Source organism: Elephas maximus, chromosome 24 (assembly GCF_024166365.1).
Source record: "Elephas maximus indicus isolate mEleMax1 chromosome 24, mEleMax1 primary haplotype, whole genome shotgun sequence".
In the NCBI taxonomy this organism is placed as follows: Eukaryota; Metazoa; Chordata; class Mammalia; order Proboscidea; family Elephantidae; genus Elephas; species Elephas maximus.
The window spans coordinates 3,416,247-3,433,019 of NC_064842.1; the positions used below are offsets into that span (position 1 = coordinate 3,416,247).

The 16,773-nt window shown below is 49.0% G+C and overlaps 1 protein-coding gene across 1 annotated transcript in view; it reads right to left on the reverse strand.

Annotated features, from left to right (window-relative positions):
- The window catches only part of PTPN14 (protein tyrosine phosphatase non-receptor type 14), a 219,015-nt gene extending 203,384 nt beyond the window's left edge, over positions 1-15,631 (reverse strand). The window contains exon 1 of the mRNA XM_049868566.1: positions 15,267-15,631. Coding sequence (XP_049724523.1) covers positions 15,267-15,277 — 11 coding nt within the window. The 5' untranslated portion in view covers positions 15,278-15,631. The remainder of the gene's footprint in view (positions 1-15,266) is intronic.
- Between the last annotated feature and the right edge of the window lie 1,142 nt (positions 15,632-16,773).

A 16,773-nucleotide genomic window follows, 5' to 3' on the forward strand; every position in this document is an offset into this window, starting at 1 on the left:
ATAGGTCACCCACAGCACGAGCAACAGGCAGAGAGCTGAGCCCAGGCAGGTCACCTGGAGCACGAGCAACCGGCAGAGTTGAGCCCAGCAGGGCACCCAGAGCACGAGCAACACACAGAGAGCTGAGCCCAGGCAGGTCACCCGGAGCACTAGCAACGGGCAGAGAGCTGAGCTCAGCACGTCACCCAGAGCACTAGCAACCAGCAGAGAGCTGAGCCGAGGCAAGTCACCCGGAGCACTAGCAATGGGCAGAGGGCTGAGCCCGGGTGACGGAGCACTAGGAACCGGCAGAGCTGAGCCCAGATAGGTCATCCGGAGCACTAGCAACCGGCAGAGAGCTGACCCCTGGCAGGTCACCCGGAGCACTGGCAACAGGCAGAGAGCTGAGCCCAGGCAGGTCACCCGGAGCACTCGCAACCGGCAGAGGGCTGAGCCCAGGCAGGCCACCCGGAGCACTGGCAACCGGCAGAGAGCTGAGCCCAGGCAGGCCACCCGGAGCACTCGCAACCGGCAGAGAGCTGAGCCCAGGCAGGCCACCCGGAGTACTGGCAACCGGCAGAGAGCTGAGCCCAGGCAGGTCACCCGGAGCACTAACAACCGGCAGAGAGCTGAGCCCAGGCAGGTCACCCGGAGCACTAACAACCGGCAGAGAGCTGAGCCCAGGCAGGTCACCCGGAGCACTAACAACCGGCAGAGAGCTGAGCCCGGCAGGTCATCCGGAGCACTAGCAACCGGCAGAGAGCTGAGCCCAGGCAGGTCACCCGGAGCACTGGCAACAGGCAGAGAGCTGAGCCCAGGCAGGTCACCCGGAGCACTCGCAACTGGCAGAGAGCTGAACCCAGGCAGGTCACCCGGAGCACTAACAACCGGCAGAGAGCTGAGCCAGGCAAGTCACCCAGAGCAAGGGCAACCAGCAGCACTTACATAACATGGGCAAGGTGTACGTGTTTGTTCTCCTAAGCCACCAAGATGCCGAAACCTTTTCTGTTACCACAGCAAAAACTAACTACATCGTCAAAATATGGCTAGTAACGGAATAGCTGATACAAGAAACACGTATTTGAAAAAAAAAAAAAAACTCGTGAAAAATTAGAAAACAAGGATAGTGGGCACAATGACATCTATGTAAAACAAGGCAAGCCAACAACAACCAGAAATTAATTTAGAATTATTTAGCAGTTTATAATTATTTGTTTTTGCCAATGAAGTTTATGGTGTATATATATATATTATCTTTTTCTTTCCACTTAAATGACACTTTCGTAATATATTTTTCAATGATTCTACCCATATCATATTCGTAACAGAAATGATTCTATCAACCACACTTTTTTTGCTTTAAGTGGTGTAAGAATTATTGAATATTTATGGCAAAAGTGAATCTAGTACAAGGGTTATTATTCAACCTTTAAATGTATAGACTTAGGGCTCATAAATCATTTTGTTAGACTGTAAGGGAGAGAACCGTAAAAACCTTCGAAAAGCAAGAGTAAGGAGAAACTATACCTTGGTGGCATAGTTGTTCAGTCCTCTGGCTGCTAATCAGAAGGTCAGCAGTCCGAATCCACCAGGTGCTCCTTGGAAACTGTAGGGGGCAGTTCTACTCTGTCCTATAGGGTCACTATGAGTTGGAATCGACTCGAGGGAAATGAGTTTGGTTGGTTTGTTTGTTTGTTTTTTTAGTTGCTCAAATAAGCTACTTTCTACTCACCGAACACCGTGTTTACAAAGCAAGGCGCAAGAGACCACAGCTACTGGAAAAATAAAGCAGTGTTCTTTTTTAATTTATCTTTACAACCAACGTGCAAAATTCCATTGCGTCTGCATGACTCGAGAATTATAAAATTGTTCATCGTGAAGAGCAATCTCACACATAAGAATTTTTCCTAAAAGAAATTTAACAACAATAAAAATTCAAAAAAAAAAAAACAACTATTTATCTGAAGATTATTAACACCTTCTATGGGATAGCAAGAAATAAGAAATACAAATTTGTCAGCCATAAAAAAGTAATTTTATAGTATAGCAGTTATCTGCAGATACACTAAAATCGTTATTAAGACTACAAGAAGTGTGAAAAGATTATATCATGAAGGAGAATATAAAACTACAACTATGAAAATATGTCTACATACGAACAAAGTCTAGAAAAATAATGAAAAATTTAAAGAATGGCTGGGAGTAGACTGATGAGTGGACTTCTATCAACTTTTTAAAGGTATCGTTACATTGAGAAGAAGAAAAGTTCTAAGCTCGTATTCACAAACCTGTGTGGTCTGTGAAACACAGCAGTGACTCTCAGCTACAAAAGCAGGAGCCAAAGGCATCAAACAGCAGGCGATCTGTAAAGCAAACCAAGTCAGCTGAGTACAGCTGGAAACATTAACTCATTTAAAAGCTTTTTTAAAAAGAATTTGTGAGAAATGTCTTCCTAATTAAGGCAACCTTGGATGGGTAAATGGAGTACATTAGGCATGATTTCGTCATTTCTCAAGAACGTGAGGTCATTCTTAGGAACACCCATTATACTATGTTCCTTAATTCAAAGACAATACCCGCCTGTGCTGGGGAAACGGACAAGAGCCCTCGATAGACGCTGAGTCCATAAAAGAACTGCCAGGGATCCATTTTGGGGTGGCACAAACGGCTAAGCATTTGCACTTGACCTTGGACTTCCGGGCCTAGTGTAAGGATTAATAACTTGGGTTGTGGAATCACAGAGAACTGGTTCAAATCCCACTTGTACTTATTAGCTGCATGAGTTTAGCAAATAACCTTTTTAAATCTCATGCTTCTCAAGGACAGCTATAGATAAAAATAACATCTCTTTCACAGGGCCGTTATAAGCTTAAAGGCTGTTGGGGAAAGTGGTTTCTGTACATAAAGCTCAGCTTTGCAAAACGCCAGGAACAGAAGCTGGAGAGGCTGATGAAGGGTAAGCTACACAACAATTGTGAGCACAGCAATGATTGTGAGGATGGCACAGGACAGGGCAGTGTTCCCTTCTTTCGTACACGGGGTGGCTAAGAGTTGGAGCCGACTTGACGGCACCTAACAACAATACTAAGCAAATTCACTTGAGATAAGAGGCTATGGTGGAGAAAAATTTATTCATGTTATATTCACAAAGTCTTTGTTAAATGCCCAATTACACAAAACAGTGTAAACAATGGCAGCTAAAAATAAAATAACAACAATGACATTTCTAAAGCCCTCAATGACTTACACCTCCCTAGCAGACCTTAGCCAAAACTCTTGCCAGTATTGTGACTAAGTGGGCAGGAGAAGGGATGATTGCCAGAATTCAGAAAATCAAGCACATTTCTGGCTTCAATAAGACAGACCTATCTAACTCTGTCCTTGAAGAACATGGTTCTTACGTGCGACTCACTTTTAATCTGAACATTACTCTTCATTATATCATAACCACATAAAATTAGATTAAACGTCTACTGTCCTTTAAACCTTCCCTTAATGTCAGTTTTGTAAATCCATTCCCGATATTTTATTTTAGGCTTGTTCTTTTTCTGTGCTCCAACTGGCATGGAGCCCTGGTGGTGCAGTGGTTAGGAGCTCGCCTGCTAACCAAAAGGTCTGTGGTTCAGCCCCACCAGCTGCTCCGTGGGAAAGAGATGTGGCCATCTGCTTCCATAAAGTTTTACAGCCTTGGAAACCCTATGGGGCAGCTCTACTCTGTCTCATAGGGCCACTAGGAGCTGGAATTCAACTCAATTGCAATAAGTTGGTTAAAACTGGCCAAAAAAAATCCAGTTATTAATTAAAAAAAAAAAAAAAACCAAGTTAGCTTTAGTCTGTTACTGAAGACTTTAAATCATCTTAATCCACCACTTAGTCACTTTCCTGTCTAATTTAGAGTCTGAGTTTCTTCAGGTCAGCAAGCAAGTCTTCTCTTCCCCAGGTACCTTCTAAACCAAGGCGTTTCCAAAAAGTATTCCATGATATACTAATGTCCCTTGAGATCACTGGCGTTCCATAAAATTAAAACAAAAGTCCTTACTGAAATGAGTTTGGCTTTGAAGCACATTTGTTTACTACAAGACATCTCAGAGTCTTTACTACACTAACTAACGTATAGGCGCTATGGCTCTCCAAGAGGGAGGAAGACTGTAAACGTCCCCAAATATCACGCTGGGCTCTACTGTTGTGTTTACGCAGATTTCAAACCACTCTGCCATTATTACAATTTTATCAGCCTACTAACGAGAAAAAAATAATGTGAAACCAAGCGCCACGCAACAGGGAGATAGCCTGATTCTCCCGCAGAAAGAGATGTCCTCCACAGACCCGTGTGCTGGGTTCTGACCCGATGTGCTGAGCCCTGTGCATTTCTCCCTTTTACCATCCCTGGAAAAATGTCAATTTCAAATACATACAGAGTAATACTGCTGTTGTTGCTAGGTGCCTCAGAGTCAGTTCCCACTCACAACGGCCCTGCATCCTCACAATTGTTGCTATGTTTGAGCCCACAGTTGCAGCCACTATATCAATCCATCTCCTTGAGGGTCTTCCTCCTTTTTGCTGACCCTCTACCTTACCACAATTCTCCAAAATGAAAATAATTTATTACAAAATTGGAAATTTCTTTGAATAACTTTAAAAAAAAACACAGCTGCCTTGAGTCGACTCCAACTCCTGGTGACCCCAGGTGGGTCGGAGCAGAACTCTGTTCCTTAGGGTTTTCAATGGCTGATTTTTGGGAAGTAGATCGCCAAGCCTTTCTTCTAAGGTACATCTGGATGAACTCGAACTGCCAACCCGAACTGCCAACCTTTTGGTTAGCAATGGAGTGAGTTAACCCAGAACATCCCAGAGCAAATCACTTCGTGCTCATAGGCAAAGGTGAGATTTCTAAATCCACCGCTAAGGACAAAGGGACGTGAAGCTCACGCTTGTACCAAGCCTGGTACTGAGAAACAAGCCTCATTCCGCAAACAACCAAACAGCTGCTCAGCACAAATCTTCCTTCCCAGCCTCTATTTTTAGATGCCTCTTTACAAAAACAATAATTTCTGAAGAATAGAAGACAGGTAGGTGTCACTGCATTACTATTGGGGAGCTTTAATTCGTTTCATGTCACTCGCACTTTCTTCTCCATAAATCATATAATTATACAATAATTTAGAGAATAATTATTCTCTAAATAATTATTCTCCAAATAAATTTTTTTTAAATAAAATAATTCATAATGCTCTTTTAAAAAATGTACTGATCTAAAAGCACAAGCTGCCCAGAATGTTAGTTAGAATAACCCACAGATTTAAACACAAGGAGTCTAAAAGCCAGGCCCATTTTTCAAATGATAATTTCTGAGGCTTGTTTATGTCTAAAAAAACAAAAATAGGTATCTTCACCATCTAAAGCACATTTTATAAAATGCATAATAAAAAAAAAAAAAAGCCTAATAGACCACAGAGTTTCACTGGCAGAAGTGAATGCTAATTGCCTCCTGGAGCCTTAAATGCCTGGGCTTGAGCTGTCACCGCTGACCCCGCTGACAGACTGGTGCAACCTTCCTAAGCCTAACATGGCATACTCCTCCTTCATTGTGGTTATCGCAGCCTGCAGTGGGGCACATCGGCCACAAAATAAACTCCCCAGCCTCTCCTCCAAACGGACGTGTTACTTCTTCAGCCTAGAACAAGCAGTGTTGACGGCAGAAGTCATCCTCACAACGAGTGGTACTGCTTCACAGCCCAGGTTTACTCACACACATACACCCTGACATGACCACAGAAACTATAAACACACTGCACTGTGGGGGAGGGGGGTGGCTGTGGAAAAAGGACTACCACCAATTAGTCAACGGGAAAAGCAGAAGAAATCATTTCTAAAACAAATCAGTTTTCAATTAGGAAACCCATGCATATAAATTACAAATTTAGATATTGAGCCCAAGAGTTTAATTCAGACATTCTTTAAAAAAAAAAAAAAAAAAAAGTTACTTCCATTAAAAACATTTTTCTTGCTTTTTTTGCTGTTGTTACCTATTGTCAAGCTGGCCCCTGACTCATGGTGACCCCATGCACAATGGAACTTAAACGGTGCCCCGTCCTGTGCCATCCCCACGATCAGCTGGGGACGGGGCTGATGCGATCCACAGGGTTATCACTGGCTGATATTCAAAAGTAGACCACCAGGCTTTTCTTCCTACTTTGTCTTAGTCTGAAAGCTGTGCTGGAACCTGTTCAACATCCTAGCAACACACAAGCCCCCATGGACAAGACGGGTGGTGGCTGCACATGAGGTGTGTTGCGTGGGAATCCATTCCATGTCTCCTGCATGGGAGGCGAGAATTCTACCACTGAGTCACCACGGCCTCAACAGCTCCCCAAACATTTAGAGAATGAGATCTGCATCAGGTGCTAAGAACCCAAAGATAAATCACAAAACACGTCCTCGAAGCGCTCACAACGTGAGGGAGATAGGTGAACAACTATGACAGTGCGATACACGCCATAGTGAAGAGTGTGCAAAGCGCCACCTCGCTGTTACATGCCGTCATGTCAATTTCAAGTCACAGTGACCCCGTGTGACAGAGCGGACTGCCCCACAGGGGTTTTTTTGGAAGGTATATTTATTACGGTGATCTCAGAACCCATGGGGTTTTCTAGGCTATAATTTTTACATGAGCAGATTGCCAGATCTTTCTCCAGGAGGGCCCTTGCGTGAGTTCAAACCAGCAACCTTTTAGTTAGCAGCCGAGCACTTAACCGCTGTGCCACCATGGCTCCTCCTGAAGTACTACAGGAAGACAGGAAAGAAACAGTGAATTCCCTCTAATGGTAAGAAGGAAATGTCATTACGTATTTGTCAAAACCCATAAGGTTCCAGGACGCAGAGCGTGGACTCTAATGCAGACTGTGGACTCTGATAACAACGTATCACTCCTGGGGCATCAGTTCTAGCAAAGGTACTGCAGGAAGGCGAGGTGTTATAAGTAACGGTATTCAACGGGAGAGCAGGAATGCGAACTCAGTACTTTCTGCACAATTTTACTTTAAACCTAAAACCGCTCTAAAAACTAAAGCGCATTTAAAAAAGAAAAAAGGAATGCCAGACAAAACACCTAAGACCATATAAAAATCATTCCACATGCTGACGAATGAGGCGGAGACTGTTACGTGACCAGACGGGAGAAGGAATTCACAGAAGTGACAGCACCCGCGAGAGTCAAGGCAGGAGGTAAGGAGAAGAAGGAGAGGGAGCTAGGTGCAGCATGAACACCAAAAACCAAACCCATTGCTGCTGGGTCGATTCTGACTCATAGCAACTCTATGGGACGGAGTAGGACTGCCCCACTGGGTTTCCAAGGGGCAGCTGGTGGATTCAAACTGCTGACGTTTGGTTAGCAACCGAGCTCTTAACCACTGCGCCACCAGGGCTCTAGATGCAGCTCAGGAGCCATGTCAGGGAGAAGCGGACAAGGCTAGGGAGGTGGGAACAAGAGCTAAGGGGTGTCACACGCTCTGCTAAGGCGCCGCACCTAACCATATGCGATCTGGAGTGTGTGTTTTCTAATTTAATATTTTAGACCTAGGAGAGAATATAATGAACATACACGTTCCCACCACCCGGCTCAGGAAACAAAACAACACCGCTTCTCCTTCCTCATCTTCTCTATTCCCCCGCCCCCCACACGCACATACACCCCTACACGCGGACACCCCCACACGCGGACACCCCCACACACGGACACCCCCACACACGGACACCCCCACACGCGGACACCCCCGCATGTGGACACCTTGTATCTGGTGTTTACCCTCCCGGCATTTCTTTATACTTTTATTATATACATCCAGCCCAGCCACCACTGAGTCAATTCTGACTCACATTGACCCTGTGTGGGTCAGAGCAGAACTGTGCCCCACAGGGTTTTTTTATTGTTGTTGTTTCTGTGATTTCTGGTAAAGCTCAGCTAATATTAGTAATTATGATACGCCTTGACAGGAAACAACTTTTTTTCTTTAACTGTGTAATACAAAATGCAGAAAGGTGCACAAAATATCATTGTACAGCTTAATGAATTGTTACAAATTAACATAGAGCCCACACAGACACCAACACCTAGAACATTCCTAGCTGGCCAGAAGCCGCCGCGTCCCTTCCCCCACGGGCACCAGCGCCCTCCCGGCCCTGAGCAGTTCCCACCGTCTGATTTTCCTGGAATTCGGTCTCTTACTTTAGAGCTTTCTGCTTCATTACGCATTCCTCACGGGCCTGGATTTCACCTGTAATCACACAGGTTATATCCCCAGATGCCTGGCTTTTTCACCCCAAATTATGGATTTAATAGTCATCGCTGATTCACCTTTTTCACCGCTAATAAACCACACCACAATTTGCTCACAAGGAGCCCTGGCGGCATGGGGGCCAAGTGCGCAGCAGCTAACTGAAAGGTCGGTGGTTCAAACCCTCCAGCCACTCCTCGGGAGAAAGATGTGGCAGACAGCTTCCGTAAAGATCACAGCCTAGACAGTTCTGCTCTGTCTCCACAGGGCTTTCAATGGCTAATTTTTCAGAAGTAGATCACCAGGCCTTTCTTGCAAGGCACCCCTGGGTGGGCTACAACCAACAACCTTTCAGTTAGCAGTCAAGCCTGTTAACTATTTGCACTACCCAGGGATTCCTATTACATGCAAATGTATTCCCAAACAACATAAAGTGGCAAGGAAGATCGTATGCCACAGAGAGAGTAGACTGGCCCCAGCTCTGGCAGGAGTGGTACCAGGGGACAGCTTGGACAAAGTAATGTGAAGACAGGTATCTTCTCCAAGGACAGTCATAGTGCAGAGGAAACAAGCAGCCTTGGAGGGCTGACGGGGGTGGGAGGGGGATGCGGAGCTGAAACAACACTGACAGGCGACCAGGCTGCTGGGGAGCCGAAAGAACAGTTACAGGTGACCATGCCACTGGGCTGAGTGCTACAAGGGAAGAGAAGAGGCTGGGGCAGGTTCAGCTCAGAGGCAGCTGACAGGCTGATGAGGGGGATGAGGTGGCTAACCAGGGCCCAAAGCACAAGGAGGGAAATGCCAAGAGCAAAATGGCATAAGGGTCTAAGCAGGGAACCAGTGCAGGGATGCTGCCCGGAGAAAGTGGTGCTTACGGTGGGTGGGCTTTACCAGGCACCAGTAAGTGTGAGGAGTCTTGGGCAAGGGAGCAGCATGACCACGGCAGAAAACCATCGGGCCTGCCCAGAAACAGCTGCAGCTTGGCAGAGCCCTGGGGAACAGCAGGCCATAAATCTGAAGAAATCAGAGGACCAGTTGGGGATTATTTCTGGAGAACCTTAACTATCCAGCTGAAGTGTGTGTATGTAATTCATAACAAATTCACTTTCATGACCATGAAATCCGCCTTAATCCCTTTTTCTGGAGAACTAAAATAATGGTGACTTGGGGGGATAACACCAGTGATATCATTGTTGCACGCTGAAGTTGTGTAAAGGATCAAGCAGTCCTGGTTACAGCAGGCTTGCAAATTTGCTTTGCATGCCGTCACGGGGGTGTCTCTCTCTTTCATTTTGAGGACTAGTAACTCAGTGGTTGAGTAGTGAGGGCTTCTGCCTTCTCCTCTCTTATGTGAGATACACATAAGACTGATCCAAGAAGGGCCACAATATGTTTTTTTCAACAGCAAGTGCCATGAGGCAAATCAAGCACCAGGAGAGGGATAGAAAACCAAGCCAGTGACCAACAGGAGAAAAGGAAAAGAAACCACGACAACGCGATTATGCCATTTATGACCCAGCTCAGACCCATAACCACCCCTCCCACAAAAAGGTACATGGTCACCTTTAGCTTTTACCTTCAGCTCCTTCATCCATAAGCACTCAGAGATTATTTTCATAACCAGCACGCATGCCATGTTTGGAAATGCCGGTCTGGGCAACGTGGATTTCCTCTACCTACCACTGCAAAAAAATCCCAGCCAGATCTGCATTTTTCCTAGGCTTTCTCCCCCTAACCCCTCAAAGGGGGCACCCTCATATGACCTCCTGGCCTGCGTGGCATTTCCGCAGATCTTTAACCACTTTTTTGCCATATCAGCCCATTCTGCTTCAAGAGCACACACACCTGGCCTGCTGCTGTTTCTAACACCCCCTCTCACTGGGAGGTTGGTACGAAGATCAATGAGTTCATGTTTGTTAAATGCTTTCGGGCTTCTCAGATGAAAGGCAACTAACAGGTTCCAGCGACCTGCGGCTGGCATTACACTAGAGGTGTTGCAGTTGACTCTTTATACTTAGGCTTCAAAGAAGGAAATCAAGGGTGCAAAGATCAGCTAGCTTTCTACCCTCTTATTAAAAGTCGTTAACTGACTGCATTTCAGCATTAGACATACAAGGGAACCTTATGTTTGCACGGGACCCTTGTTAGAGTAAGGAGTATATGGGGAAAAGGATCCCTTCTGCCCTCTTCGCTAAGCGAATTCCTCACTCAAACTGCCTGGCCCTGCAGCTCCCAACCTCCTCCAGCATAAGGGCCGCCTGGCAGCTGCCAGCCAACACATTTACTTTGAGCAAAGAGACCAAAAAAAAAAAAAAAGACAAAGTTTTGTGTGTATGTTGGTATGCATGTGGATTCACACCTGCTGGGAAAAAACAACACTCGCAAAGTGCACATTCCTGGCCATGTGTAACTCCTTGCACATATAAATAGCCATCCTTGACCCAATCCCTTCTCGGTGCAAGAACGGCACTGAATTCTCTTTTTAAGATACTACTGGCCCCATCTTACAGATGAAGAAACTGAGACTCAGAAAGGCTGTGAAGCTTGTCCAACATTGCCCAGCTAAATACAGCAGAGTTGGAGTTCAAACCTAGCTGCGCTTCAAGCTCCCAACCCTGGCCACCTTGCTCCGCCACACTGACAGCCGGAAAAGCTGCAGAACTTGCCAGGAAAAAGGCAAATTAAAGCAAAATCAGTCAGCAAGGTGGTGGGTGCGCTGCAGGTTCTAACTTTAGACATCAACATTACCTACCTACCAAGCTCTTTTTGTTTGTTTTCCCTCCTTTTTTAACCAGGCAAACAGCAATAATTTAATTGGCTGATTAAGAATTTCATCTTACCCCTCCCCAACCTCCCTTGATCGCCACCAAAGAGCGCAGCACTGTTATGAGCATTTAAGAATGTGTTTAAAAAAAAAAAAAATGCACTTAACAACTAAAAAAGTTCAAATGCAGGAGAACTTGTCTCCAAACGGGACAAGAATACGGAACCCAGATGGGCCGTAATGTGCACCCAAACGGTTGGTGTCAGCCTCCCTGAAGCAAACTTAAACCCCTAATAAGGATAGCCGGTGTTGGGGAGGAAATAATCCTCTTAGTTCTTGACCACTGGCCCATCAACTCAGGACAAATAAGAATTCTCCTAAAAATGCTGCTTTTTCTGTGACTTCTTTATGGTTCTTCCACGTTGACAGAGTCTAACTGTTCTTGCGACCACAGCTGTGTGTGCCACAGTCTGCAGAGCCCTGAACAACTCCGCCTGCTCCGGGTACAGGGAGCTGCGTCTAAGCTGACGATGGAAGCTGAGCAGTTACCCAGGATGGGCGGAAGAGGGCTTCTCTTCAGTCATCTCTCTGACGCAAGTCCTTCACTTTCACAGGAAAAAAAAAAAAACTTCTCTAAAGGGGCTGCTCTTGAGATAAGAGAAGGTGTTGGTAGAGGGGCCTAGATAAACACCTGAAGGTGTAGGAAGCCAGGGTGCTCCTCCCACTCTGATGTACTGACCTGAGGTCACAGAAAGCTGGACCTCCGCCACCTCGGCTGGGATCCAGCCACTATGAATCACACTGTGCTGTCACTCCAGTGAACAGGCTCCCTTGAAACACAAACCCCGTACACAACGCTGCTGCATTCTGGAACTTCTGCTACCTTACAGGACTTTTCTAGGCTATGCACTGAACCTTGGGCCATCAGCCTCAACCATCTACAAAAAGACAGTCAGTTCTTACCAACTTTCACAAGAAGGGAAGGCGGACCTTCTTAAAACTGCACCACAGCAGTAACAAGGCCATTTAGAAGTCGAGAATCCTACAACACACACAGCGAGCACTGCATGAATTATTCCGCACCATCTGGCCACCCGCTCGGGTTAGGCAAGAGGGCACCGTGCCATTCAGGCTCCCCTCGCTAAGGTTATCATTTCTATGGCACGACCTTTAACCCCATCACCAAATGATAAGGTAATTTGAACACAAAGGTCTGTAATGCCCAGGTATTACCAGCACCTATTGCCCCAGTGGCGCAGCGGTTAAGAGCTCGGCTGCTAACCAAAAGGTCACCAGTTCAAATCCACCAGCTATTCCTTGGTAACCCTATGGGGCCGTTCTACTCTGTCCTATAGGGTCACTATGAGTTGGAACCAACTGGACGGCAAGGGGTTTGGGGTTTTTTTTACTGCCATTTAGCGGCTCTTCAATGGGAGTCAGTACCATTTTAATGAAACCAGACATGGGTCCACCGGTGCCAAGCAAAATGCAGACGGTCACAGAACTGCTGCCTGATGCAGAAATAACACTGGGCATGGAGGTGTACCTGAAGAGAGAGACTTTCTCCTGGAAGCTACTTGTTTCCCCTGAGTGGCTGATATGCTTCCAGTTTAATTTCTGATATTAAAAAAAAAAAGCTACCCCCAGCACCATTACATTTACCCAGCCATAAACACCCCCTCCCATTGCTTTTTTGTCTTTGGATGACTGGGCACTCACCTTGTGCAGGCTGTTTTCTCCACCCCTGCCCCTGGAATTCACTTCCCCAATTACTCCACCAAGTGAGCATCACCTGCAGTCTGAAAGCCCAGCACAGGCCTCATCTCCTCCACCAAGCCTTCCCTGGCTCTCAGAGAACTCCTCTCCCGGCATATAGCTGATCTGCCTGTGGGGTTTCTCAAGGAGCCTGGAGACTCCTCCCGGAGCGACCAGATCTTGGTTTAGGATCTTTGTACCCAGTTTCCAGCACACAGCAGAAGCTCAGTATGCAGTGTGTGGAATGAATGAGTGAACTAACCCACCTCAAAAAATTAACACATTGGTGGAAACCCTGTAACAGCAGTCTAGAGACTTCCCCACTCCTCACAGAGAGCAAGTAACAGCCAGTTCCTGGACAGACTGAAGCCAAAACCCCACAATCTTCTTAAATTGTAGGCGGAGATGGGGGTGAGGTGACAGCAACTAAAGGAAGTGGAAGGCAGAGAAAGGTAAGGGCAGCCCCACCTCACTGCTCCCTCCAGAAAAAAGGTGAAAACCCCACCTACAAGGATTGAAAACTAGATTTCAGGTCAGGCTAGATGAAGACCAGGTGAAGAGAGATTACCATGCTGAACTTTGGAAATCTGAGGTGGAGACCTGGTCTGAAATTACGCGGCCACACGTTTTCCTTAGCCAGTCCGACCACCCAAGTAGGGGCCAAGACGCCCAGGCTTTGTTGGCACGACTGGGGCCTAGTGGGAGGGCATGAGAACACCTCTCCTCGCCCTCCCAAGATCCTGTCCCAGTGGGTGGAGGGTGGAAGTGCGGGCGACCTGGAGCTGCGTCCCTCACTTGGCTAAAGCGATAACAACGTCGTTCCTCTTTCATCCCCTTTTCCCAACGGCCTAAGTAACTCAGACTGCCTTGTCCAGGCTCTTTCCCTCCCCAAAAGGCAGAAGGCAACAGGGAGAAGGGGGCGAGAATGTGGGTTTAACTGCAAATTACCCAGACAGCTTTCACCTTCCAGCTTACCTCCCCAGACCAGTTGTGCGCCCACGGCTGGCAGCTCCCACCGGGAAACACAGCCTTGGCGGCGCGACCCCCTCGTGCCCCCGCTGCCCTGCCAGGCGTCCCCGGCCGCCGATCCCAAGTTGGCGTTGCCAGTGTTTGCCCGAGTCACCCGCCGGGCGCCCGGAGCGCCGAGGCGGCTCCTACCCCGGACTCCGAGTCGAGCTCAGCCAGCGCTTACCTGCTTACATGGCCCGCCGGTGCCCCGGGTCCCGCGCGGAAAGGCTGTCCCCGGCGGCGGTGGCGGCGGCGCCCCGATTCCCCGAGGAATTGATTCCAGTGGCTGGCGGGGAAGGGGCGGGGAAGGAGCCCGAGGAGGCGAAAGGGGAGTGAGGCTTCCGCTCCGACCCGGGCGCGCGAGTTGGCGAAGGGGCGCAGACGGGGAGAAGACGCCGAGCGCCTGAGGAGGGGCTTGTCCCGCCGGCGGGGGCCGGGGGGGGAGGCCGGGGCCAACGGTGAGGTGCGCGGGGACGGGCCGGCGGCAGCCACTCTGTGCCGGCGGCCCCCAGAGGAGCTGCCCGAGGACCGGGGCGAGCGGAGGAGGCGAGGCGGCAACCTGGCCCGGCCCGCGCCTGCTGCGCTCAGGGAGGAAAAGTTGGGAAGAACTTTCAGGGCCGGGAGAGCCAGAGCGGCAGGAAATGCGAGCAGCCTGAGAGGAGGGAGGAAGGGGCCGTGCAGTGGGAGGGGACGGAGCAGGCGCCAGCGGCCGGGCTCCCCCACCCGCGGCCGGCTCGGCGGCGCTGGGGCCGGCGGCGGAGGGCGGCCGGGCGCGGCGGGGGCGGAGAGGAATGTGGCCGGGAGGGTGCGCGGTGGGGCGCAGGCTCTGGCCCGGGCGCGCGCGGGTGCGTGTCCGTGCGTGTGCGCGCGAGGCCGTGCCTGTGCGCGCGTGACCGTACGCGTGCGCGCGTGGCCGTGCCTGTGCGCGCCTGCATGTATGTGTGCGCGCGTGGCCGTACGTGTGCGCGCGTGGCCGTACGTGTGCGTGCTAGGCCGTGCCTGAGCGCGCATGGCCGTATGTGTGTGCACGCGAGGCCATACGTGTGCGCGCGTGGCCGTACGTGTGCGCGCGAGGCCGTACGTGTGTGCGCGTGGCCGTACGTGTGCGCGCTGAAAGGTGGGGCCGGAGCTCGGAGCTGGAGGCGCGCGGCCCTTGGGGACGTCACAGCGCTGGAATCCAAGGAATGCCGGGCTGCAGGAGCTCTTTCTGCAGGCCCGGGAGGAGCCGCGCACTTTTCATGTGGTAGCTTTTGAAAATGTAAAAAGTGGGGACCGCGGAAGGACGAGATGAAACTGCTGTCAGAGGCATGGGAGTGGAGAAGGAAACCCACCACAGCCAACCCAACCCTGGCCGCTCCGGGGGCGGGAATAAAGCCCATCTAGATCTCCCAAGACCTCAGGGGCGGCGCAGCCGCGGGAACTTGCCCAACTCCCACCTAGAGCAAGGACCAAACCAACCCACTTCCACCGAGGAGATTCTGACTCACAGCGATCCCATAGGGCTTCCAGGGCTGTAAATTTTTACAGAAGCAGACTGCCAAATCTTTCTCCTGCGGAGCTGCTTCTGGGTTCGAACCGCTGACCTTCTGGTTAGCAGTGGAGTCCTTTAACCACTGCACCATCAAAGTCTACTTTATTTGAGGGGACCCTTCGAGCAGGACGCCCCGTAGAGCCACCGCACCGCGGAACACCAGGAGAAAGTCAGGTGGCCTCACTGGGTGGGCAATCTTGGAGACATCACCCCAAGGCACCCGGAACCTCCGTGTACTGAACGCAGTGCCTAACTTCCCTTCCATACCCCACCACCAGCACCACTTCACCCTCCAAATCGTGAAAGCAGCCTGTTTACGTTTAGAGTTAGGATATGTCGTTTTCCCGGTTCAGGCCATGCCACAGAATCGCCCCACCCTGCCTGGGTAGGCACTGGGAGGGAACTTCCTCAGCACTGCCGGAGGTGGAGTGAAATGAAATGCAGCTGGCATGATGGAAAAAGGACGGAGCCAGGCCGGGAACCTGGGTTTTAGGCCTTGCCCTGTTGGCGAGGGATTGGATGACTGAAGAATACCCCAGCCCTCGTGATCCTTGGCTTCTGGGGCTGTAAAATTAAAGGGTTTGACCGCATGATTTCTGTGGTCCTTTCAATTGCTAAAAACATGTCTTGAAGGTCTGTTACCTCGCCAGGCCTCAAGCAGTCTTTTCAACCTTTCTTCGGTTTTAAAGGGACCTTGAAGTCATTGTCACAGAAGATATTGTCCCAAATTACTACAATGCCCAAAAGTTCATACAAAAATTCTGCACAAATCCTTGGTGACTGTGACTTCTCTGAGCATTTGCCAATCTCCAAACAATAAAGAATTAGAGAAGACCCAGAGGGCAACGCAGATGACCAAAGGGATGTGAGAAGGAAAGGCTGAAAGGAGATAAGACCAAAGGTTCTGAAACTTTCAATGAAACAGAGGGATAGGCTCAATGCGGGTTTGCTGGATTTCCAAAGAAAGGTTAGTGAGGGAGTGCCTTACGCTGTTGGAGGAAGTGTGGCGAGTATACTTTGTGCTTGTGTGTTATTGCTTCCATTTCCTGGACGAGGAAAGTGAGCCTTGAAGAAATTACATAATTCATGGACACTCAGACCAGCTAGTCAGATATGATAACAGACCTTTGTCTGTCCAGCCTAGAGTGCATGCACTTTTTCTCTTGGAAACATGACGACAGCAGGGTTAGTATTAAAGATAAAGGTTTGCAAGTTCCCCAGGTGAGGCCAGGCTCCTGCTCTTTCCCAGGAGACGAGAAGCCTATTAGAAAGCAAGGGGCATTGTGGATAGTTGCTTTAAGGTCACAGCGATTCCACACCTGAGCACAGCATGCTCAGGCTGTTGCGATGGGCAAAGAACTCGCAGTCAGACACAACAGTTTGGGTTCCGCCTCTGGCCAGCTGGGCGACCCTGAGCAAGACGCTTCACCTCTGAGCTGACATTTATTTTTTAAGTGTAGTAT